The 26,852-nt window shown below is 38.7% G+C and overlaps 1 protein-coding gene across 1 annotated transcript in view; it reads left to right on the top strand.

Moving 5' to 3' along the window:
• The window catches only part of CENPF (centromere protein F), a 97,323-nt gene that overhangs the window by 15,539 nt on the left and 54,932 nt on the right, over window positions 1–26,852 (top strand). The window contains exons 7-10 of the mRNA XM_007952589.1: window positions 11,167–11,292; window positions 14,289–14,417; window positions 17,869–17,991; window positions 24,291–24,426. Of these exons, the coding sequence (XP_007950780.1) occupies window positions 11,167–11,292; window positions 14,289–14,417; window positions 17,869–17,991; window positions 24,291–24,426 (514 nt within the window). The remainder of the gene's footprint in view (window positions 1–11,166; window positions 11,293–14,288; window positions 14,418–17,868; window positions 17,992–24,290; window positions 24,427–26,852) is intronic.

Below are 26,852 nucleotides of genomic sequence, written 5' to 3'. Positions count from 1 at the left end.
TCTAGGCCTATAGGATTGGCAGATGATGTTTCTACATGCGTATTTGTATGTGCTGTAAGAATGTCTGGGTGAATAGAAGAGCTGATAAGGGACAAGGATATAGTGGTTTCTTGGCCACAGCCAGCTACCCTGAAGGGAGTGAGTAGTTGGACTTGTGGGCTCGGGACCATGGTCCCAGGGGACATCAGGCTCAATTGACATAATTTACTACACAAAAACCTTGTTCTACATCCTACTTGGGTGAGTAGTGACTGGGGTCTTAAAAGCTTATAAGTGGCCATCTAGATGCAATGATGGGTCTCTTCTTATCCAGAGCGAAGAAGAATGAAGAAAACTAGGGAGGCATTGAAACAGTTAATCCAGGTGACCGGTAGACCAGGCGATCCTCAGCCTATATATATGACCATGAGATGACTGGCTGGTACCCGGTGTGGTGTAGTAAATTACTTAGTGTGGCTTTTCTACCCATAAGTCTTTGTAAACTCCAAGATGGGGTTTTCTATGAGCAACTGAGGAGCTCCTGATTGCTAAAGTTGTCCACCTGTAGTATTTCTGTTGGTAGTGGCACAAAACAATGTTCTGGGAGGTGCCCACTCTCTCTCAAGTGCTTAGAGTTCTGATGCTATGATTGGCTAGTTTGACCACTCTGCCGGGCTCAAAAGGAGGCCTCCTAGAGGCAGAACTCTCTCTGACTGCTGATTGAGGAAGACGTCCTGCTGAAAGAGACACGGGCTCCTGAGACACGCGTTGCTGGGAAAGAGACGCAAGAGACATGCATCGCTGAGTGAGACACCGAGGGACCAGCCCTGCTGGGAAAGAGACTGTGAGAGACTGTTGGCTGAGGGACAGTGGGCTGGGAGAGAGACTGAGCATTTTTTCCTAAACTTGAATTGTAGCCTGTGGTGCTTCCCTAATAAACGCCATAATCTGTGAGCTCTGTGTGGCCACTGCAGCGAATTATCGAACCCAGGAGAGAGGTGGTGGGTGCTTTGAGAGGAACGGTTGGTGAAAGGGCTGGAGGGAGGCAGCATGTCTGGCCTGGCAGGAATAGGCCTTGGGTTATTGATGATGAGTCTGTCTTCCTCTTGTGGGGTTAGAGGAGGTCAGAACATGTGGCCTCTTTGCCCTTTTTGCACCCGGCCGCCACTGTCAACCACTTGGAGGGGAATCAGTTTAGGGGAGATCCTGGATGGAGTAGGAGAACAATGTGGAACAAAACTAAAAATCATTAAAGAAAAAAGACCACGTTTGCTGGTCTGAGAGAGCCTGGTGAGACCCCTGAGACTATGGCTTCTGGTTATCTGTCAGGTGTGGAACTGAACTCACTCCTGCGGCTACCAGCCAAATAAAAGACAGGCATATAGGGTGAACATTTACATCAGGTAGATACACTCTTTGGAGTGATCAGTCAATCAGTTGATCAGTAGTGGGGGAATGTAAGGGCATTGCTTGCACAGGGAGAGATGGCTTGGGTGGTGGGAGTGCATGGGAGGGAAGGACACAGGGAAGAGCTGGGTACGGGGAAGAAGTGGGAAGAGAGCTGTCACATTGTGGGGAATTGCGGTCAATGTCCTGAAACAAAATGTGTATGAACTGCTGTGTGGAAAATGAATTTGCTCTGTAAACTTTCACCCAAATCACAATAAAAATTAAAAAACAAAACATAAACTTCTGGGCCTGAAGATTTCTTTTTTTGGGAGTTTTTAAATTATAAATTTAATTTCTTTAATTGTTGTGTGCTGTTGAGTTGATTCCAACTCATAGCAACTCTGTATGACAGAGTAGAGCTGCCCCACAGGCTATCATCTTTATGGGAACAGACTGCTACATCTTTCTCCTGGAGTGACTCAAAGGTTGGGACCACTGACATTTCTGTTAGTAGCCAAGTGTTAACCATTGCACTACCAGGCTTCGCTCTAATTGTGATAGTGCAGTTGAAATGGTCTATTTCATATTGTGTGTGTTGTGGTAGTTTGTGTTTTTCAAGAAAGTGGTCTGTATCATCTAAGTTGTCTGATTTATATGTGTAGAGTTTTACAATATTATTCACTTATTCCCTTGATGTCTTCTAAGTCTGAAGTGATATCCATTGTTTCATTCCTGGTATTGGTAATTTGTGGCTAACTTCTTTTTTCCTTTGTCAACCTTTGTAGAGGTTTGTCCATTTTATTGATCTTTTCAAAGACTCTGTGGTTTGTTGCTTTTTCTGTATTTTTCTGTTTTCAAAGCATTGATTTCTGTGCTTATTTTTCTTTTCTTCTTTCTTTGAGTTTATTTTACTTTTCATTTTCTAGGTTGTTGAGATTATAAATCTTAAGAATTTTCTTCTCTAATGTAGTCATTTAATGTTGTAAGTGTTCCTCTCTGCTACTTTAGCTGTGTCCAAAAATTTTTATGTGCTGTGTTTGCATTTTTGTTCAGTTTAATGTTTTTAATTTCCTTTGAGACTTCGTCTTTGATCCATGGATATTTAGAAATGTGTTGTTTAGTTTCCAAGTTTTTGGCGATTTCCTTTTTTGCTTTTTAGTATTGATTTCTTTTTGATTCCATTGTGGTCAGAGAACCCACTCTGTATGATTTTAGTTCTTTTAAATGTGTTGAAGTTTGTTTTATGGTTTGTGATGTGGTCTATCTTAGTATCTTTTTGTGGACACTTGAAAAGAATGTATATTCTGTTGTTGGGTAGCGTGTTCTAAAAATATCAATTAGATTTTGTGGGTTGATAGTGTTTTTGAGTTCTTTATCCCTGCTGATTTTCTTTCTAGTTGTTCTATCAGAACATCTGAGAGGGATATTGATGTTTTCAACTGTAACTGTGGATTTGTCTTTAGTTCTATCAGTTTTTCCTTCATATATTTTCAGCTCTTTTATTTTTGTGCATACATATTTAGAATTCCTATGTTTTTTTGGTGGATTGATCCTTATATATTGTTCTTCAATCTCTCTGTTAATTTCCTTTGCTCTAAAATCTACTGTAAAACCAAACCAAACTCACTGCTGTTAAGTCAATTCGACTTATATTGACCCCTCTTTGGGTTTCTGAGCAGTATCTCTGTGGAAGTAGGTTGCCCAAGCTTTCTTCCGAGGAGTGGCTGGTGGCTTTGAACTGACAGCCTTCTGGTTAGCAGTCAAATGCTTTAGGCACTATGCAACCAGAGCTCTTGAAATGTACTGTATCTGATTAATTAATAACTGCTCTTGGTGTCTTTTGATTGATGTTATGATTTATCTTTTTCCATCTTTTTTTTCTTTCATCCTGCCTATAGTTATATTTGAAGTGAATTTCTTGTAGACAAAATATAGTTGTCATATTTTTTAAAAGTCTACTATGCCAATCACTGCCTTTCAGTTGTATTTAGGCCACTTACATTTAATGTGTTTATTGATTTGTCAGGGCTTACGACTGCCATTTTGTTTCTTATTTCCTATTTTTTCTGTCTTTTTTTTTCCTGCCTTAATGTGGATTATGGATTACTTGAACACTGTTAGTAATGATAGTTGTATAACATGGAATTCTATGTTTCCTTTTTTTTAATCACTCTTAATAGAAACTCAGGACCCTGCCTTTGCTAAGTACTAATAAACCTTGATCTCTATACATTTGCCTATTTTAGATATTTCATAAAAATGAGATACGTAAATTTGTCCTTTTGTGTCTGATTTTATTTCACTCAGCATAGTGTTTTCACGGTTCACACATGTAACATGTACCAGAACTTCATTTCTCTTTATGACTGAATAATATTCTGTTTTATTTATGTATCACATTTTGTTTTGTTTCTTCATCTGCAATGGAAACTTGGGTGGTTTCCATTTTTTCTGTATTGTGAATAGTACTACAGTGAACATTGGCGTGTAAATATTTGTTTGCTTCTCTGTTTTAAAATTCCTTTCAGTACTTTTCTAGGAATGCGTTACATGACAACTCTGTTTAACTTTGAGGAACTACCAAATTGTTTTCCACTGTACCATTTGCAGTCTTATCAATGGTACATGAGTATTCCATTTTCTCCATATTTCCATCAACACTTGTTTTCTACTTTTCTGATCATTGCCACTGCAGTGGGAGTTAAGTGTTACCTAATTGTTCTTTCAGTATACATTTCCCTAATGATGTTGAGTATCTTTTCATGCACTTGTTGGTCATTTGTGTATCTTCTTTGGAGAAATAACTATTCAAGTCCTTTGTTTTTTGATTGAGTTGTTTGTCTTCTATTGTGTTTTTGAATATATTTATTTATACTTTTGAACATGTTATTGTGTTTTAGGTGAAAATTTACATAGCAAATTAGTTTCCTGTTCAACAATTTATGCACAAATTATTCCTTGACAATGGTTGCTATCCCCACGGTGTGTCAGCACCCTTCCCATTTCTACTCTGCCTTTCTTGTTCTTTCCCTCCAGCTTCCCTGCTGCTCTTTGCCTTCTCATCTTTGCTTTTGGGCAAACGTTGCCCTTTGGGTCTTGTATAGTTGATTGTTCTAAGGAAAACATTCCTTATGGGTGCTTATTTTATAGGCCAATCTATTATTTGGGTGAAAAGTGACCTCCAAGAGTGGCTTCAGGTTTAGGTTAAAAGGGTATCTTAGGATATGTCTTGGGGGCTCCTTTAGTATCTAACAGTCTAGTAAGTCTAGTCTTTTTTTTTTTTTTTTTTAAATGAATTTCACTTTTGTTCTACTTTTTTTTCCCATTCTAACTAGGACCTTCTATTGTGTCCCTGGTCAGAGCAGTCAGTAGTGGTAGCTGGGCACCATCTAGTTCTTCTGGTCTCAGGCTAGAGGAGGCTGCAGTTCATGTGGTCCATTGGTCAGGTGGACTAATTGCTTCCTGAAGTCTTTGGTTTCCTTCACTCTCCTTTGCTCCAGGTGGGAAGAAACTAATAGTTGTAAATTAGATAGCAGCTTGCAAGCTTTTAAGACCCAGCTGCTATTCAGCAAAGTAGGGTGTAGAACATTATCTTTGTTATATCTGTGTTATGCCAATTGACATAGATATCTCCCAAGACTGTAGTCCTTAGTCTTCAAGCCCAGTAACTCTGTCCCATGAGATACTTGGATATGTCTAAGAAGTTTCCATAATTGTGCCCCTATGTGCTCTATTATTTATATATATATATGTGTGTGTGTGTGTGTGTGTATGTATGTACACACACACATATATGAATATATATCCAGTGATGTAGTGCCTAAAGCATTTGACTGCTAACCAGAAAGAAGGCTGGCAGTTGAAATCCATCAGCCACTCCTCAGAAGGAAGATGGGACAATCTACTTCAGTAGTGATACCGCCTCGGATACCCAAGGAGGGGTCGCTATGAGTCAGATCCGACTTGATGGCAATGAGTATGTTTCTTTAAATATATACAAGTGCCCATAACTATATACCTACACACATGTACTCCCATATGCCATGCACACCTATATAGCATACATATCTACCTGTGTAACCACTGACAAATTTTGGGTTGTTACTACCATTGTTGCAGAATTGTATGTGTTAGATCATTTACCATAATTGTCCTTTATTGTTGCATACCTCTCAATATCTTTATTTACCTTGGTTATGCTGTGCTGACTTCTCTCATACTGTGTACTGCCTTTCCCTTCACCAGAATTCATGTGATTCTCCCTATCTCCTCCTCCCATCCTTGTAACCATCAAAGAATGCTGCTTTTTGTGTGAACCTATTCTTTTTTTTTAATGCCCTCACCTCTCTGGCTGTGTCAGTGGGTGTTAGTCCCACCTAATCTGCATGGCTGAGAGCAGAGTCTTAGTCAATCTCAGCACCACCATTTATTCACCATGTAAATTACTTAATCACTTTGAACCCTGGTTTCCTCATGTATAAAATGAAAATGCTCATTGTACCTCCTTCATAGGGTTCTTAAGGAGCTCTCATGGTACAGCAGTTAAAGCGTTAGACTGCTAACCAAAAAGTTGAGGTTCATACCCACCAGCTACTCCATGGGAGAAAGATGAAACAGTTTGCTTTTGTAATGATTTATAGCCGTGGAAGCCCTATGGGTGGTTCTACTGTATCCTGTAGGGTAGTAAGGAATAGAAATTGACTCAGTAACTGTGGATTCTTAGGGTTTTTGTGAGGTTTAAATGTACATACAGGAGGCACCCAGTCCATAGTAAACAATAAATACGACATAAGTGATGCTACTCATTCCATTCTTGCCTCCATATGAATTTTTTTTTTCTGTTCTTGACTTTTTTATAAAAGTGGTATCATACAATGTTTGTCTTTTTGTGATTGGCTTACTTCAGTTAGCATGTCCTCTAGATTTATCTATGTTGTAAGATTTTCACATTCATCATTTTTCTTTATCATTGGGTGGTATTCCATTGTATGTAGGTACCACATTTTGTTTATCCATTCATCTATTAATGTGTACTTATGTTTCCATCTTTTTGCTATAGTGAATAATGCTGCAATGAACACGAATGTGCATTGAATGTATTTCTTTGTTGTTGTTGTTGTTAAGTGCCGTCGAGTCGTTTCCGACTCATAGCGACCCCATGCACAGCAGAATGAAACACTGCCCGATCCCATGGCAGCCCCACAATCCCTGCTTGAGCCCATCATTGCAGCCACCGTATCAATCCATCTCGTTGAAGGCCTCCCCCTCTTTCGTCGACCCTCCACCCTACCAAGCATGACATCCTTCTCCAGGGAATGGTCCCTTCTGACAACATGACCAAAATAGGTGAGACGAAGTCTGGCCATTCTTGCTTCCAAGGAGCATTCTGGCTGCACTTCCTCCAGGACAGATCTGTTAGTTCTTTTAGCAGTCCATGGTACTTTCAGCATTCTTCGCCAGCACCACAACTCAAAAGCATCAACTCTTCTTTGGTCTTCCTTATTCATTGTCCAGCTCTCACATGCATACCAGGCGATTGGAAATATCATGGCTTGTGTTAGGCGCACCTTAGTCCTCAAGGAGATATCCTTGCTCCTCAGCACTTGAAACAGTTCCTTTCCAGTTGACTTTCCCAATGCTACATGTTGTCTAATGTCCTGACTGCTGCTTCCATTGGCATTGATTGTAGAACCAAGCAACGTGAATTCCTTGGCAACCTCAATCTTCTCTCCATTTATTGTGATGCTGCTCATTGGTCCAGTTGTGAGGATTTTTGTTTTCTTTATATTGAGACGTAATCCATACTGCAGACTGTATTCTTCAACCTTCATCAGTAGGTGCCTCAAGTCATCCTCACTTTCAGCAAGCAAAGTTGTATCGTCTGCATATCTCAGGTTGTTAATGACTCTTCCTCCAATCCTGATACCACGTTTTTCTTCATACAGTCCAGCTTCTCGGATTATTTGCTCAGCATGTAGATTGTATAAGTGTGGAGAAAGGATACAACCCTGACACACTCCCTTCTTGATTTTAAACCAGTATTTCTTTGTAGAATGTTTTAAATGGCTGCTGTAGATTTTATATTACATATACACCAATTAAGGAGCTCTGGTGGCATAGTGTTTAAGGCATTTGACTGCTAACCAGAAGGCTGGTGGTTCAAACTCACCAGCCACTCAGAAGGAAGACTGGGCAATCTACCTCAGTAGAGATACTTCCTCAGAAACGCAAGGAGGGGTCGCTGTGAGTGAGATTTGACTTGATGGCAGTGAGTTTTTTTTTTTTTTTTTAATACACTAGTTATCAGTCTACTCATGTCATTTTACCAGTTTGAGGGAAATATAGAAAACTTAACTCTTTTTTTCCCATTTACCCTCCACTTTTTATAATATATGGAGCTATGGTGGTATAGTTGGTAAGGATTTGGCTGCAACCAGAAGGTTGGTGGTTCAAACTTACCAGCTGCTCTGTAGGAGGAGGAGGAAGTAGTCTACTTCGGTAAAGATTTACAGCATTAGAAACCCTATGGGGGTTGCTATGGGTTGGAATCAACTCGATGGCAGTGGGTTTTGGTAATTTATAATTCTCATAAATGTTTTCTCTATAAATATGCAGTCACTTCCTGTTATTTGTATTAGTTATATTCTAGAAAAACCCCTGTGAATTTGCAGTTAATCATTATGGAACTGGACTTGTTTGACCTCAATTGGGAATTTTTCACAGCTTTGCATGTCTAAATGACAGAAAGTGCCACAAGTATTTTTTAGTAAATAGGCAAATTTGTGAATAAGGAATTTGCAAGTAATGAAGATTGACTAGTATTTAGAATTGAATCAGGCTGTATTGTAGTTTTTGCTTCAATTGTAAAATATAATTTAGAACAATAAAGACAAGGAAAGCCTTTTTTATTTACCTACCTGTTTGCTTCTTAACCATATTCTTTTTTCCTCCTAATTTCTTCCAAAGTTTCTTTTGTCATTTCCTTTCTGTTTAGAAAAGTTTTGTTAGCCATTCTTTTTGATTAGGCCTGCTGGTGACGAATTTAGGTTTCTTTCATTTGAGAATGTCTTGACTTCTTCATTCCTGTAGAGTGAAGCGGATATTTGCTGGGTATAAAATTCTAGGTTGATGATTCTTTTCTTTTGATACCATTGTGTTCCTCAGGTTCATGCCGTTACCATGTCATTCAAACATTACCTGAAAATATAGTTTACTTTTCTCTACCTTAACTGTAAGAATAATAAGATTTTGTAAGTTGCATTCCTGAAATCAAAATATGCTTTGTTTATGCTATTCCCAAGCAGCTCTGGTAGCATAGTGCCTAAGGCACTTGACTGCTAACCAGAAGGCTGGCAGTTCAAACCCACTAGCCACTGCTCGGAAGGAAGGTTGGGCAATCTGCTTCTGTAGTGATACTGCCTCGGAAACCCAAGGAGGAGGGGCTGCTATGAGTAGGGCCGACTTGACGGCACATAACAACACAACAACAATGCTATTCCCAGATCTATCTCTAGAGTTATTTACCAAATAAAATGAAGCTAATTTTAAATCAATACCATGTTACATATGCTGTTTCTATTATGCTTCTTTCTAAGTGTTTACAAACTTTGTGGGATATAAGGCTTGAACTCCAGAAGTGATAGAGCATTGGGGTTGGCAGCAAACTTGCAGTTTAACACCTACATTTCACAAGGGAGAAACTTAGGGTCATAGAGCTGAGGGAGCTTCTAGGCCTAGGCTAATGTCATTACAAGGACTCAAGCTGTAGACCCCATTTTAGGGTAATATGGAGCATTCAAGGAGTTCGGTGATGTAGTGGATAAGGCATTTTATTTGGTTGCTAACCAGGTCAGCGGTTCAAACCCACCAGCTACTCTGTGTAAGGAAGACGGGACAATCTATTTCCATGAAGATTTACAACTTCCAGTGGGGGTCACTATGGGAGTGTTTTTTTTTTTTAATGGAGCGTTCATGACACCTAGTGGTCAGCTGCTCTTATGTGCTTTGCGCATTGTTGACATTAGAATGTCAGCATACAAAGATTATATGTAATAACCCACTCAAGGAATTTTTTGTTTGTTAGTTTGTGTGTTTTTTAACATAACACTTCTAGGAGGAAAGAATTCTTGACTCTGAGGTGGCTATGGTAGAATATTTTGCAGTTTGAAGGAGCACCACCAGAGGGAGCCAAGGGTTCATTCATTTTCTCTGCCATTTTTCTGTGCCTTTTTTTGAGAAGTGTCAAACATTTGAAGTTTGGGACAATCATTTGGGCTATGATTTTTGTCTGAGTTGTTTACTTCTGTATCCCCAATGCCTAGAACAGTGCTTGACATATATAGTAGGCTCTCAATACTTACTTTTGAATTCCTATTTATTATTGTTATAGTCTCCATAATATCATTCCTTCTTGTTGTTATGTGCCGTGAAGTTGGACCTGACTCATAGCCACCCCTCCTTTGGTTTCCGAGGCGGTATCACTACGGAAGTAGATTGCCCAACCTTCCTTCCAAGAAGTGGCTGATGGGTTTGAACCACCAGCCTTCTGGTTAGCAGTCAAGTGCCTTAGCCACTATGCTACCAGAGCCCCTTAATATTCCGTAGAGATTTAAAACTTCAAGGACAATAAGGAGCACAGTTGTCTGAATGTCTAGGGTGGTGAATTATTTTGAACCACTGACTCAATTACTTCTTGAATTTTGTGCTTCCAAAGTTCTGGCATTTGCAAAATCATTTAGCCATTTCTGACAAGCTTTGCTCTTTTCCTCTTTTTTTAGTTAATTGGTGACTGGCTGGTTTTCTGGCAAGGTATTAAAATAGTAGTGCTTTCTTTTCCTCTGAATTTTTAGTTACAGTATTTCTAATAGTTCTAAATGAGACTATAATGAATCTCAGAGAAATCCATTACCTGACGAAAATTTGCCAAGTTGGGGCAAATTTCTTTTGTACCAGGCAGTTCTCCCCAACCAATATGAAATTTTCTTACTTCTCCATAGGAGTTTAAAGTTGCTTTGTAAGCAGTTTAAGGAATTGAGCAGTATGGGGAAGATTCAGAGGAATGAGGTTCAACACTTGAACACTTGAAGAATTCAGACCATTTTGTTCTAACCTAATTTTAGAAGAACATTCTAAAATTTCAAGTAGTTTATATTTTAAAAGTTTCAGGGATAACTAACTACATAGAAAGGCTTTAGGTGATAAAATGTTGTCTGTATTGCTTGTGGTAGCTTAATTAAAGTTGGGATTTTTTCTTAAGTGCTGTGAACCTCCAGAAATTTAAAGTGGCTTACTGAGAGTCTTGTGTCATTCTAATATTTAATATTTAAATATCATTCTAATATTTAAAATTTCCCAGAGAGTTCCATTATGCTTGAAACAGACTTCCATTTGAGGGTGGTGGGGGACCCTCTCATTTGCAGGCTCTGAAATGACACAGGTCAACACTAGTGCATTTTAACCTCTCATTTGCTTGCGACAAAATGTTAGATGAGTCGTTACCTGGAAATGCTGGTCTCTTTTTCCATAATGGAAATTTTGAAGGATTTATTTAAATGGCCTTCTAATGCTTTACATCCTTGCTAATGCTGCCCAAGTATAAATTTTATGTGTGCTAAAATAATTAACAGTGGTTTTGATATTCAGCTAATGTTTTTATTTCATAAACTCTTGCGTTTAAACTATTAAAACCCAATGGTAAACTTCATCCAAGTCTTAGGACTAATCTTTCTAAAACTCAGATATTTGCTTCCTTCCTTGAGTGATATTTGTTGTGTAATGAACATTTTATTTTGTTGTCAGTGTACTGCATTGGAACAAAAACTGAAAAAATTGACTGAAGATTTGAGTTGTCAGCGACAAAATGGAGAAAGTGCCAGATATGCCCTGGAACAGAAAATGAAGGAAAGAGAAAAGGAGTTTCAACAGGTGAGGTGAATGGATTCATGAGAAGTTTGTCTGGACTATTCTTCCCCACCCCCCCCAATTCATCATGATGTTGTAGTTGTTGTTATGTGCCGTCGAGTTGGACCCAACTCATAGCGACCCCTCCTTGGGTTTCTGAGGCAGTATCACTACGGAAGTAGATTGCCCCATCTTCCTTACGAGGAGTGGCTGATGGGTTTGAACCGTGAGCCTTCTGCTTAGCAGTCAAGTGTCTTAGGCACTACACTACCAGAGCTCCCATCATATTTTTTATTTACATTAGGTCATGGAGATGAGCAGTAACAAAAAGGCAGAAAACACTATTGGTGACAGAAAATATAATTTTCTTTCTTTTTAAATTTTTATTGTGATTTGGGTGAAAGTTTACAGAGCAAAGTAGTTTTCCATATAGTAGTTCATATCCATTTTGTCTCATGACATTGACTGCAGTTTCCCATAATGTAACAGTTCTGCTCCTTCCTCCCCATAATTACCTCTTCCCTGTATCCTTCTGTCCCATGTACTCCTGATCCCACTGTCTCCCTATGTATACACTGCCCTTCTTATCTCCCATGATTGATCTCTCCAAGAAGTATGTCTACCTGGTGTAAATGTTCACCCCATGTGCCTGTCTTTTATTTGGCTGGAAGCCACAGGATTGAGTTCAGTTCCAGACCTGAAAGGGAGCTAGGAACCATAGTCTCAGGGGTCTCACCAGGCTCTGTCAGACCAGCAAACCTGGTCTTTTTTTTTTTTTAATGAATTTGAGTTTTGTTCCACATTGTTCCCCCACTCTATCCAGGATCTCCTGCACAAATCCCCCTCTGAGTGGTTGGCAGTGGTAGCCGGGCACCATCTAGTTCTTATGGTGTCATGGTCTTATAGGCTGAGGATTGCATTGTCTACCAGTCCCTTGGAGTAATTGTTTCCACATGTCTTTGCTTTTCTACATTCTTCTTTGCTGTGCACAAGGAGAGACCCATTGTTGCATCTAGATGGCCGCTTGCAAGCTTTTAAGGTCCCAGTCACTACTCACCAAAGTAGGTTATGGAACAATGTTTTTGTGTGGTTTGTTATGCCAGTTGAGTTTGATGTCCCCTGGGACCATGGCTCTGAGCCCACAGGTCCAACTACTTGCTCCCTCCAGGTAGCTGGTTGTGGCCAAGAAGTGACTACAACCTTGTCCCTTGTCAGCTCTACTATATACCTTGACATTCTATAGAACATACAAATATGCTTGTAGAAACATTGTCTGCCAACCATATACATGCTTATGGGCACACTCCCCCTGCATAGGCAGACATGATCGTTCAACCTGTCCACACATCTGTCCACCCATCTGTCCACCCGTAGATCAATGCTTGCCTTCATTGACAATATGGTACTGTACATGCAAAAGGGTTCATCTTTGTTGTCTGTATCTCCCAGGTACTTCTCAATGTCTTCTTCTTCCTCAGTGCTACTGTGTTCATCACTCACATTTGGTGCATTGGCCTTTCCTTCACCCAAGCCAATACTTGTCTCTCTCTGTCTAGCAATTTCCCTCCCTTCCCCTCCCACCCCCTGGTAACCAACAAAGGAAGTTTCGTTCCGTATATAAACCTTTTCTTGACTTTTCATGATAGCAGACTAATAAAATAAAATATAATTTTTTTGAATGGAAATTTATTCCTGTAGTTATCAGACTAAAGTGCAGTTTTCACAGACGTGTATGTGATGGAAAATGCTTCTCTTATTGTTAAGTTTATATTTATGCAGCAAGTTTACAAAAACAACAAGGTCCCAACATGGTGGTCAATTGTCCTTCTGACATTCTTTCCCCCTTGTGTGGCAAATTGATTTGAAAACCCTAATTGTAAGAACTGTTGTATAGGATGGAAGACTATGGAATGTAAAATCATGGCGAAATAAGATTTAAAAATAAAATTCCAAATTAAATAACCAGTTTACAATGACACTAGGTGACTTCAGGGCATGGTTACAGGGCTATTAATACATGCCTTGAGCACTGGAAGGCACCCATTGTGTGTGTTAATATTGTCTGGAAGACTCTTGCCCGCATTGCATAGTTTGATCATTTGAAAAGAGAAACTTTTATTCTTTTAGAGGGTAGATGTTCTGTGAGCAAAAGTTCACTTTATTTTCTGTCTTTCAATTTTTGATTAGAAAGAATGAGAATTCAGAATTTTGTTTATCCATGTTTTGTGATTATGTGAGATTAGATACTGAGTAGGAAATGATCCCATTTTTTTCCCAGTACTCCCTGCTGTGAAGGAAATTGTATTACAAAGACTTATATATGGGTTGGCACTTGATGAGAATGGTAATTGATGTATTGGGGAAGTCAGAAGAGAAGTTAGGGGTAGATGTACTTCTTGACCTGAATAGTGCTGCCATTCTGTTTCCTTCAGGTGATTTAGCCTGAAAGTGTTTCATATGGGTTGGGAGTCTATAGCTTTTGAATAAGAGCAACTGGAGGTGTTAATCTAGTATCTTTCTGTCGTTGTCAAAGTTAATTGGTATGTATTTTCTGTCCTTTTAAATTGAAGACTGTTGTAACTGCTGTATGGTATATGATGCTCTAAATCCCAATTTTGAGTGTGTTTACTTTCTGAGCTAAGTTGTGACCATTACAGATCAGCTCGTCTCTCTTTTGCCCTTAGATTCTTCAAAATAGAGATGATTAGTTATGATTAGTTATGATTAGTTATGATTCTTCAAAATAGAGATGATTAGAATCAGGGATGAGGTGGAGACAGGCTAGATTCCATGTGGTCAACTGGCAGACTCCTTCTCCTTCCGCTTCAGAGACTTGAATTTGATTACTGGGACCAGTGCTAGAGCTGATTATGTTTATCATTAAGTGGATGGTCGGTTAGGCTCCCTATTGTCTACTGCCCTTTTAATATAGCATTGCCTGTAGGAGGTCTGTGTCTCACCTTGGAGTCTCCCTTTTCAACCATGGTCAGTTTCATCTGTGTATTTTTTACTTTTTTTAGGAGCTCTCCCGTCAACAGCGATCTTTCCAAACACTGGACCAAGAGTGCATTCAGATGAAAGCCAAACTCACCCAGGAGCTTCAGCAAGCCAAGAACACGCACAATATCCTACAGGCTGAACTGGATAAAGTATGGTGCTACCTTATTTGTCTCTCTTTCGTAACCCCCAACTTATACTCATTATTTATATACTGTAGCTGATGGATAGCACTTTAAAAGAAAAACGTTCTGTCTGCTTTTTCCTTAACTTATCTCGGTAGAGTGCAAATAGAAGCTTTCTAGATCTGTTTTCTTGTCTTGAGAAAGAGTGGCATGAGTTAGGGTTTCAGTTCTGAAAGTCTGTGCATGTGTCTGATAATTCTGGTGATTCTTGATCGTCTGACCAGGTAGCAGTTGTCCCAAGTAATTTATGCCCAATAATATTAAAGCATTGAGAATTGCAATCAATTTACTTATTAAACACTCACTCCCAAAGTGGCGTCATCCAGTTTTATGGCTTTATATACCATCTGTATGATGATGACTCAGCCTGGACATCTATTCTGCACTTCAGACTGCTGGGCCTGTACTTGGTATTTCTACTTCCATGCCTATTAGGCATCATAAGCATAACCTTTTAATAATTGAACTCCAGATATTTCTTATCAAACCTGCGCCTTCCTGATTTTTTCATCCTAGCAAATAGCAGTTGTGTTTTCTCACCTCACAACTGATTGTTAAAACTCTGCCAACTCTACCCTTATTTATTTACACACACATTTCTGTGTGTATGTATTTGTATGTATGTGTATATATGTGTGAATATTATGTATGTTTATATAAACCAAAAAAACCAAACTCACTGCCATTCAGTCAATTCCGACTCAGCAACCCCTACTGGGTTTCTGAGCAGAAACTCTTTACAAAAGTAGATTGCCTCATTTTCCTTCTGTGGAGTGGCTGGTGGGTTTTAGTTTCCAACCTTCTGGTTAGTGGTCAAATGCTTTAGGTATTGCACCACTGAGCTCCTTATGTGTTTATATAATATATATATTTAAATTTTTGTTGTTAAAATACAAAAATCTATGTAGAACAAATGTGCAACTTAATTCACTTTATATGGGATGCTCTCTAAATCCATAACCCATGTCAGAAGTTAGAAGCTTGCCGGCCACCCAAGAGACCCTCCAGGTATTCCTTCCTGTCTACTAAGAATGGTCTTGACTTACATGTCTAACTCTGTATTTTATCTTGAGTATAACTACTTTTCATTGTAGACCACTGTCATCATCTGTCCCCTGGGTTATTGTACTGGCCTTCAAACTGATCTTCTCATTTCTGCCCTTACCTCCTTATGATCTGTTTTTAACCAGTAGCCAGATTAACTTTTAAAAATATCATGCACTTTTCTGCTTAAAATCTTGCAGTCACATACCGTCTCTTTTAGTAAAAGCCAGGTCCTTCCAAAGGTCCACAGGGCCCTAGATGGCCTTCCTCACTCCCCCTCTACTCCCCTCTGGTCTCATCTTCTCCTGCTCTACCTTCATCTACTCTTCTAACCACGTGACCTCCTTGCCATTGGTTGAATACACCAGCCCTTGATGTCTCCAGGCCATTGCTCTTGCTGCTTCCCTTCCTGGACTGCTCTGTCCCCAGATAGATCCCTGAGGCTTACTCCTTCACTTGCAAATGTCACTTGAAATCTTCCCTTATCCCTGCATGTCTCCATGCCACCAAGTACTTTGTTTCCTTTACCCTGCTTTATTTATTTTTTTCATAGTAGTTATGAAAAACTGAAATACAGTAATCTGTTTATTTTTATATTATCTTCCTTCCATTGCTCTGATCTATAAGTTCTGTAAAGACAGGATTTTATACAGGATTTTATCTGTTTACTTCACTGGTATATCTACACTTAAGCACTGCATATCTATAGCTGTTAAGATAGCAGAACATAACTCAGAACAACTCACTGCCATCGAGTCGATTCTGACCCATAGTGACCTCCATTGGGTTTCCAAGGCTATAAATCTTTACAGAAGCAAACCACCCCATCTTTCTTCTGTGGAGCGGCTGGTGAGTTTGGACTTTTGGTTAGCAGACAAATGCTTTAACCAGAATATGGACAGTAGTTTATTTTCTTGACCCATTTTGTGAGAGAAAGCAGAACATTTCAGACTTCACTCTCTATATGTCAGGTATTCATCTGTTGTCAGAGTTCCATTTTATTTCTAAAATTTAGGCTTTAGCATTTAAGTAGAGCCCCTTACATAGGACATAATGATTCTCTTAGTAGGGAAACTAGGGATAGGGGAAGGGAGGTGAGGATGGGGAGAGTTAATGTTTATTGATCACTGTTCTATTTGAGGAGCTATGTGAGGTGTTTATAGATTCATTGTCTATCCATCTGTCCAAGTTGGTAGAAAGAAAAAAAAAATTCTCTTTCCTACTCCCCTTCCTAGGACAAATTGTTATTATAACAGTGTAATGGTATCTTCTAAAACCTTTTTAAAAATATACAGCTTAAAAATGTAGAGTTGGGTTTTTTGATTTGTTTTCATTTTAACTAAAGGGAAACATTCCATTGATATTGTCTGAGCCTTGGTTTGTATAATCATTCCCTGTGTAATAGATATTTAGGTTTCCAACACTTTCTTGTGCCGTCGCACTGTTTATAATATCACTGGGAAGATATCTTTGTGGTATGTGCTGCTCTTTCTGTAAGTGATTTCTGGACATGAAATTGATAGTTTGGAGTCCACATGCTATCTGACATTTGATAGATAGTGCCAAATTGCCCTCCAAGAAATTTGTAGCAGTTTATTCTCACCAGGAGTAAGAGGGGCTTCTTGTTCTTGCTAATAGGTAGTCTTGGGTTTTCAAATGTTGTCAACTAAGGAATGAAGAATGACATTTTATATTGTTTTAACTCACACTTCCTTGATTACCATTGAGGTTCTTTCTTTCAGAAGTTGTTTCACCATATGTGTTTCTCCTATTAAATTCTTTTTCTACCCTTTACCCACTTTTCATCTTTTTGTAAATTGTAGATGTGCTTTATATTATGGATATGATCTTTTACATTCTATTATATATACAGTGAAACCTGTGAGGGACAGAACTCGATGGGTCTGCCTTGTTTCTCCGCGTCTCACAAGTTTCCTGCCTTTGACAGGGTGCTGCCTTAACCACATTTTTGTTGCTCATTTCAGTGGAAAATATTCGAGTTTTTTTTCTCTGACAGCTTTTTGCCTTACACAGATTCTGGCTTTCCCAGGTTTTATGGTATTGCAAATATAATCTCTTATCTGTTTCTTGCTGCAAATTTTTGTTGCTTTAATTTTGTGGATAAATACTTTTCTTTTGTTGCTTCCTCCCCAAATCCAGCTTCTTTCATCTTCTATATGCTGTCCCCAAGTGATGTCACAGGTTAACATGATGATATTTTAAGTTACAGTGCTATATTCAGCTGTGATGTATATTGTGTCACACCAAGATAGATGCCAAATATTATATCCAGTAACCTTTTTTATATTTAAGAATTAATGATAATTAAAAAAATCAAAACCATAAAACTGAAACCTTACTTTTCTTTTGGTAGGTCACATCAGTAAAGCAACAGCTAGAAAAAACTTTAGAAGAGTTGAAGCAAAAGTTCTGCAGAACTGAACAGGCATTACAAGCGAGTCAGGTCAAAGAGAATGAGCTGAGGAGAAGTAGTGAGGTAAGTGAGGAGTAAAGATGAGTATTTACCAACGTCTGTACAGGGTGCAGTGTGAGAGTTAAAAGAGAATGTCTACATTATTTTTCAGTAGTTTCTTTACTTGCCAGAAGTATTGCAAAAAGTTGTGCATATAATTTATGACATTGAATGTGACTATTTTTTTTTTCACTTTCCGTTTCAATATAATTATTAATGGGTATTTGATAATTATAGGAAAACTTGTATTAGGGTCTTGTACTTTTTGTTTGTTTAAGAATAAATTTAGACCAACTGGGAGACTGGAAAAATGAAAGAAAAACAAGAGATTTCTCTGAAAGGAAAGAAACAAAATTGGTGATGGGAAGTGTTATTTAAATCTCTTTTCCAAGGGTCAGCTTTTGAGTTATCAAATATAAAAAAAATACCTGTGGAAAGTTATAGATTTATATAAACAAAAGGAACAACAGATGAAGAATTTCTTGATTTAAATTCTTATAAAACCATCAAATAATTGTTAATTGCCATTATTTTGGCTTCAGAAGTCCATTAACATAGTGTTCAGTACATGCAAGCACTAGTTGACAGTGTCTCGGGAGATTTATCTTTATTGTACAAAATGGTAAATGAGGATTCACAAATAGTATGGCTACGAGGGGTCCTCTGTTTCTACTGATAGAATTTTATTCAGACATACTTTCAATTTGTCATCTCTCTGAGTTTACTTAGTGTGCTGGAGTTTATTAGAAAGGACTTAATTAAGAACCACTTAGGGACAGTTAACAGACTGAGGAATTTGAATACAGCCATAAATCAACATTGCAACTTTAGAGAAAAACTTAACAGAAGAGAGTGGGAATTTCTTCTCTCTCACATATTATAGGAAAGAATGTTTTTCACTCATTCTTTTTTTTTTTTTAATTGTGATTTGGGTGAAGATTATTCACTCATTCTTAAATATTCTCTGATCACTCTTTTTTTTTTTTTTTTTAATTGTGTTCTGGGTGCAAATTTACAAAGCATATTCTTTTTACTCTCAACAGTTCACGCACATTTGGTTTCATGGCTCCGATTACAATCCCAACAGTAAAAAGCTCTTCTCCCTGTGACTGTCTCCTCCCTGTGCCCTTCTTAGCTATACATTTCTGTCTGTCCAGCTTTCACTCTGTGTGAATGCTGCCCTTCTGATGTCTCATGGCTGATTGATCTAAGGGGTGCATCTCCCTGGGGTCGGTGACTGTGTCGCCCTGGAGTAGTTGTTCTGCTTGTAGGCCTTTCTACTGTTTGGCTGAGAGCTAATCCACGGAAGTGATTTCAGTTCCAGGCCTGAAGGATAACCTGAGTCTGTAGTCTCAGGGATTCCACCAGTCTCTATCTGGTCATTTTTGTATTTTTGGATTTTTCTCTATAAAGGACGGTCATTTATCTAGGTGAGAAAAGTTTATACGTATTTACCTCCAAAGCTTTGAGAATGTATCATGATTGTAAAATCAGAACATCTGTCAGTAGCAATGAGGCAGTTGTAGAGCAGTGAGCCTCAGAGGGCTAATGCTGTTGGAGACAGAAGGCCAGAACTTCAGCAACACAAGTGGAAGAAAACTTCAAATCCGATATGGTTTCATCAGTGAACATTTCCAAATGAAAGTGTTTGTTTCAGCAAAACAAATGTTTGCCTTTTGGCCAGTGGGGACCAAGCAACAGATGCTTCTGCTAACACTTCCACAGGCAGACTGGCACTGAACTCTTCCCTCTGTGAGCTTCTTTTCCAGCCAGCAACTCTCCCATGACTCCCCTGGATGCCTAGTGGAAACATTTTGTAAAAGCATTCATCTGGTTAAGAGGGTCTAAACACTTTGAACACTGTTTGCTTGGCCTAGTTGCAGTAGTGGGCAGGACATTGTCATGCAGGTGTTTCTGAAGACTTGTTCATCCCCACAAGGTCTGGCTTGTCAGCAGTAGAGCTTCTACAATCGACTCTAGCCTTTACTAATTTAAATGCATGTCATGTTTGAGTTTCATTTGATTTCTGTGTCAAATGAGGGCAGTCGTGATAGCACCTAGGACAGTATGTGGTCATTTAGTAAGTCTGCTATTTTGAGGATATCAAGAATGCTGAAGGTTTACTGGCTCTAGCACTTTGAATTGGAATTGGAATCAGAAAAGTGAGTTACCCAGCTAGAGTGGTGGTATAATTTAGTGGTATAGTGGTGGTGGCTTTAGAGTGAGAGAGATGTAAAATTGCATTGCTTTTCTACCAGCTTACCTGCAGTGTGACCTTGGGAGAATAATTTGCCTTTTCTGAGCTTGACTTTCCTCATCTAAATATAAAAAAACCAAACCAGTTGCTGTTGAGTTGATTCTGACTTACGGTGACTCCATGTGTGTCAGAGTAGAACTGTGCTCCATAGGGTTTCCAATGGCTGCTTACTTGGATTTAGATTACCAGTCTTTTATTCTGAGGCACCTCTAGGTGTACTTGACCCTCCAACTTCTTGGTTAGTACTTGAATGCTTAACTATTTATTCTACCCAGGAGACCTCATCTGTATACTAGGGCTAATAATATCCCTTCAGTAATGGTTACGTTAAATATTGTATGTAAGATGTCTTGCCCAGTGCTTCTAAGTAAATTGTGTTGTTGCACTTCACCTGTTCATTGCTGTGGTCTTCACAACTGTTATGACCTTTTGATGTTAACCATTGTTTGCTATCTGCCATAAAATGATAAGGAGGTGACAATGCACCTGAGATGTTTAATGTTGAAAATTCTCTTGTTCTGTCACCCTGGTAACTTTCTATATCCAATTATAAGTAAGTACCAACAAGTTTAGCATGCATACAGGATTTGGATGCTGAAATAATGTGACAGTTGTACTGAAATTTTCCTTGTTCGTGTTTAGTGAACTAATATGCTGCTTACATTGAGAAATTATCAGTGCTGGGAATGTGATTTCATGGCTCCATCAAGGGTAAAGTTAACATTTAGTATCAAAGTGAATGGAGGGTTTAGACAAGCTATTCATCCAGTAGTCAGTGCCAGCCCAGTAAGTAGCATTGGATTTGGGCAATAAAATACCTCCATTTGACAGTCAAGATCAGGAAACACTAGCTTGGGGACCTTTCCAAGCACAGGGATCTGTATTGCACTACGTTCTCTAAGGAGGTTGGTCTGGCAGGCAAGAATGATTAGTGGAAAGGGAAAAACACATCCTTTGCATCATTCCTTTTTCAGGATACAGACTTTACCCCAGCAGGGGATGTATTAAGCTTCATTCATGGATGGGATCATGAAAAGCCACACAGTAACTGAAATTTGTTTTGTCTGGCCCTAGGAAATGATGCTTCCCTTGATGCTCCTAAACTGAAGTTGATCTGGGTGGAATTGCTTGCTAAGCTCAGATGCTGGCTTGTGGTTATAGGGAATTTTGTTGTGTTTTTTCCAGAATAGTGCCCAATTTTGCAAATCATGTGAGGATGCAAGAGATGCCTAGGAGAATATACCCTTGTATGGTTAGCTCATTGTTGATAATGAGCTACCCATACAAGTCTTAAGTGGCTGCAGCCTCACTGAAAACTAATTGCTGGTGGATGGCAGCCTACAGATCCATTTTCAGATGCTCATTTTCTAAATTCTGGCCTTTTAAAATTCTTGGGTTGGTCATAGCCATAGCATTATAAGCCTGCTGGGTCCCAGGATTGGCTGAATGTTTCTTCGTTAGGAACAAATATTTACAGAGCTAATGCCAGAATAGAGAAAAACATGTTAATCTTTCCGTTGAGCTTACTTTTCATTCAACTGTCTCTAGTTTTGGACAGAAACTGTTAGAGGCTGACAGACACATAAATGTAAGTCTGGTCCCTTTCCTCCCTGATGTCCTCCCTCCCTTTTCTTCTTACTTTCCTTCCTTCCACTGGGATGCAGTCAGCTTTGGTACATAGTGTCTTCCCAGGGGTAGGTGGGGTAGATGTCATTTGATATGATTGAGTTTTTAGGGTAAGAAATTGTAAGTTGCAAAATAAAAATCCTAAATCAACTCAGGTGGTTAAATTCTAGTCAGTCTTTTATGCTGAACTCATTCAGCAGACATCAATCATGGAGGTCTGGCTGATGTTAAATTTTGGGAAGCAATACTTCTAATAAATGCTTCATTGCCCTTGTTAAAGTGCTTTAAGGTGTTTCTTCTCTCACATATGTAATCTCATTTGAGGGGTGATTGTTCTGAGCCTGAAGAACAAACAAGTGGTTATAGTTTATGTGGGTAAATGATGCTAATTTAGATCAATAACCTTGTTACACTTTATGCTCATTCTGCAAAGTTTAACACTAATTGGTATGCACTTTAGCCAGTGTTGATATTGGTCAGAGCTGCCCTCTAGTTCTGATCAATGTCTTAATCTGATGGTATCAGTTTAGCTAGTGGAAGGGAGGCAGGATTAGGACAAAGGAGACAGAGGAATATAACTACAAGTTAGTCTTATTTAATGATGAAATGAGCATATATACATCAATAGAACAGTTACCAGTAAGTTTTCAAGTACTGTCTGCTAGCCAGATTCTCCCTCTTCTTGAATTTGGCTTTGCTACATGGGTACCCATCTGCTGGTAGAAACCAGACTGATAATTGAAGGCAGCTTTCCAGCACAGCATTGCCAGAGCCATCTTTTTTCTAATGGTGCAGAAGGATTTCAGAGGATGGTCTCAATGGTTTCTTTAAGATTCAAAGTTTTCCCCCACTTCTTTTGGTATTTTTGAAATGAAAGTTTTAAAACTTCATGCTAAATGAATAAATAATGTATTTATTTTATATATATATATATATATATATATATATATAATAGATGTATAAACAGTTTCATATGTGTGTATATGTATATATACATGTATATGTGTGTATGCATGTATATATGTGTGTGTGTGTGTGTATATATATATATATATACACACACACACACATATATATAGTTCTGTCCCATGTCCCCCTCAAAGGATGGGATGTGCTTAGTTCTGTCAGTTTGTAACGATGTATGCCAATTCCCTGTGGTCCAGAGGGTGGCATACAAGGTAGGTTGAGATACTTGTTAGATAAAATTATTGAAAGCTGAAAAACAGATGGAGGAATATAAATGGAAGATTTATAACATTGAGTATATGCATCTTCATATGGTTAATAAGCAGTAGTGTTTTTATTTGGCATGCACCTATTGCTTGGTTTTAAGCGTGAGAAAAATATACAGAGCTCCCTAGATTAATAGACTTGTTCTGCATATGCCTCTCTGCTGTGTTATTGCATATCGATGCAGGCTACTTCATTTATTCAGGTATCCGAAGAACCTGTTTTCACCATGAAAGCTCAGATGCTCAGATAAATTCCTCCTTCTGTTGTGTATCCCTCTGTCTTTCCATACCACATGCAGCCTCTCTTTAGCACATCCTAGGTGTATAGGAGTGTGGTGCTATGAGTCAGAATGACTCAACAACAACAGATTTCTTTTTTTAAGTGTCTATTACATTACTAGGAGCTCTGGTAACATAGTGCCTCAGGCACTTGACTGCTAACCAGAAGGCTGGAGGTTCAAACCCACTAGCCACTCCTTGGAAGGAAGGTTGGGCAATGTACTTCTGTAGTGATAGCACCTTGGAAACCCAAGAAGGGGTCGCTATGAGTCAGGTCTGAGTTGACAGCGCGTAATGACAACAACATTATATTACTAGGATCATATCTTCCTTCACTGGGTGATACCTGCCTTGAGGGTGGGGACTCTGTCTTCTTTACATTTGCATCTTTCAAAATGCCCAGTCCAGTATCTAACACATTGTAGATTTTCCTGATAAAGATTTGTTGAAGGTAATTTTACCCATAAAGGCATCTCCAGAACAGAGACACTTAAGATGGTTGTACAGTGAAAAGGAAGTAAAAATTTGTCCCATGAAGTTTTTGTGTTTATTAACATATCAAATCTCTGCAAAGATGTAATTGATCGTTCAGATGTGGTAGGAACTTCACTTCTCTCTGAGGATCTTGGATATAGGATTTTCCTTATGAGCTTACTCTTTAATAAGCACATGAACAGTCAGAAAGTTCAAAGAAAAAATATTTCTTGAGGGAAGAAATTAATATCAGATTTGAGTTTTGTGCTTTTATTTTGACTTCTCTCTGTAAAATTATTTAAGTATGTCTGACTTCATTAAGTATTCAAAGGGAAAGTGTGATTGTTTCTGCAGTGAGATGTACAAACAGTTCCATTAGAGACCCTTGTTAAGGCAGAAGTCATAACTTGTTTGAGCATATGTTTTGTTTATAACCAACTAAATGTATGTTTTAGGAAATGAAGAAGGAAAACAGCCTCCTTAAGAGTCAGTCTGACCAAAGGGCCCGAAATATCTGCCACCTGGAGGAAGAACTCAAGAAAGTCAAGCAGTGTTTAAATCAGAGCCAGAATTTTGCAGAAGAAATGAGAGGTAAACTTGGTGTTTTAGAATTATTTCTCTAAACCAGTGTTCCCACAACAGGATAGATGCCTTTAGCACATTAGGGAAACGTTGAATTTTTCTATATATTCACCCTAAAGGATGTCTGCAGTTAGCATGCAGAATTTAGTTTCCCTCTTCTACTTTTTAGTTTCCAGAGCAATAGTTGGACCTTTGTTTTTATTGGAACATATTGAGTCCCCAAATGCGTGGTTTTCAGCACTTTGAAACCAGAAGGTAAATATTTTGCACACAAAAAACTAAATCATCAGTGCTGTCTCTTGCCCGAGAGTACTATTCTTTGTGTCTCAAGTGTGTTTGTTAGTTGTTTCCAGACAGCTCATCTCCTCACACATTACCATTTCTCTTATAATGGACAAAAGCCTATATTAAATGCATGTTTTCCAAGCTCTTAATGACCACTGTTTTTTGATGGCTTACTTGATTCAATGATTTTATTTCTTTATTATAAAGCCAAAGAAATTTGCCATATACACTAAATGAATATACCATTACTTTCACATCTATTTGTTTGTAGCATGTATCTTTTATTATTATTGTTATTTGGCCATTTTATTGTGTTTTAGGTGAAAGTTTACATAGCAAATTAGTTTCCCTTCAACAGTTTATATACAAATTGTTCTGTGAAATTGGTTGCTATCTCTGCAATGTGTTGGCTTTCTACCCATTTCCACTCTGCCTTCCCTGTTTCCATCCCTCTATTGCCTTGCCCCTCCTGCTTTCTCATCTTTGCTTTTGGGAAAATATTGCCTATTTGGTCTTATATAGTTGATTGTTCTAAGGAGAACATTCCTCACAGGTGTTACTGATGATTTTATAGGCAATCTATTGTTTGGCTGAAAAGTGACCTCTGGGAGTAGCTTCAGTTCCAGGTTAAAGGGGTATCTTAGGGCAGTAGTCTTGAAGGCTCCTCTAGTGTTTATAAGTCCAGTAAGTCTGGCCTTTTTTATGAATTTGAGTTTAGTCCTGGATTTTCCTCCCATTCTGATGGGGGCCTTCTGTTGTGTCCCTGATCAGAGCAGTCGATGGTGGTAGCTGAGCACTATCTAGGTCTTCTGGTCTCAGGCTAGGGGAGGTTGTGGTTCACGTGGCCCATTAGTCATGTTGACTATTTGCTTCCCTGAATCTTTAGTTTCCTTCACTCTCCTTTGCTCCAGATGGAAAGAGACCATAGTTGTATCTTAGCCGCTTGTAACTTTTTAAGACTCCAGATGCTATTCATCAAAGTAGGATGTAGAACGTTATCTTTGTTATATCTATGTAATACCAATTGACCTAGATGGTCCTTAGATTTCAAGCCCAGTAACTTAGTCCCACGAGGTATTTGAATATGTCTAAGAAGTTTCCATAACTGTGCCCCCTATTAATATATATAAATATATATGTAGCACATACAAATAAGTATATACAAATGCCCACAACCTATATATGTACACACATACATATACTCCTATATGCCCTCCCAAACCTATATAGGAGTGCATATCTACCTATGTAACCACCCACAATTTTTTAAAAAAACTTTTTATTGTGATTTGGGTGAAGTTTTATGGAGCAAATCAGTTTTCCATTCAATAATTCAACACACATTTTGTTCCTTGTCATTGATTGCAATCTCCTCAATGTAACATCACTTCACCTTCTTCCTATATTTTTCATTTCCATGTTTCCTTCTTTCCTAACCTTTCATGCCTTCTGAACTTTGTCCTTGGGCAAATGCTACTCTTTTGATCTCGAATGGTTGATTGTTCTAAGGAGTATCTACCTTCTTAGAGTTATTGTTCACTTTGTAGGCTTGTTTATTGTTTGACTGAAAATTCAGCTACAGGAGTGAGTTTAGTTCCAGGTCCAAAGAGTGACCAAGAGCCATAGTCTTGTGGGTTCCTCTAGTCTCTTTCTCACCAGTAAACCTAGTCTGTTTTTTGTTCCTCATTTTTCTCCCACTCTATCCAGGACCTTCTACTGGTGATCCCTTTCAGAGAAGTTGGTAGTGGTAGCTATGTACCATCTAGTTCTTCAGGTCTAAGGGTCACAGAGGCTGAGGTTTGCATGGTCCATTAGTCCTTTTGACTAATTGTTTCCATGTGTCTTTTATTTTCTTCACTCTTCTTTGTCCCAGATGGGGAGAAACCAATGGTTGTACCTTAGATGGCTGCTGGCAGCTTTTTATTTTATTTTAAGAGTTTGTTTTACATTCAACATTACGTGTACATTTAGTTTCACTCCGCATTTACCATGCCCAACCCTAACCCAGTCTCTTTCCCTCCCTGCCCAGTAACCCTCCCCCTGTGCCCCTCATAGTTATGCACTCCTGTTTATCCTGTATTTCCTCCGTGTGAATTTTGCCCCTCTGGTGCCCCATGGTCTGTTGCTCCAACGGATATAGTTCCATAGAG

This window comes from Orycteropus afer, unplaced genomic scaffold, assembly GCF_000298275.1.
Source record: "Orycteropus afer afer isolate SDZICR_OR568_19922 unplaced genomic scaffold, OryAfe1.0 scaffold00013, whole genome shotgun sequence".
NCBI lineage: Eukaryota > Metazoa > Chordata > Mammalia > Tubulidentata > Orycteropodidae > Orycteropus > Orycteropus afer.
The sequence above is the reverse complement of the archived record's forward strand: the minus strand, read 5'-3'. Positions and strand labels throughout refer to the sequence as shown.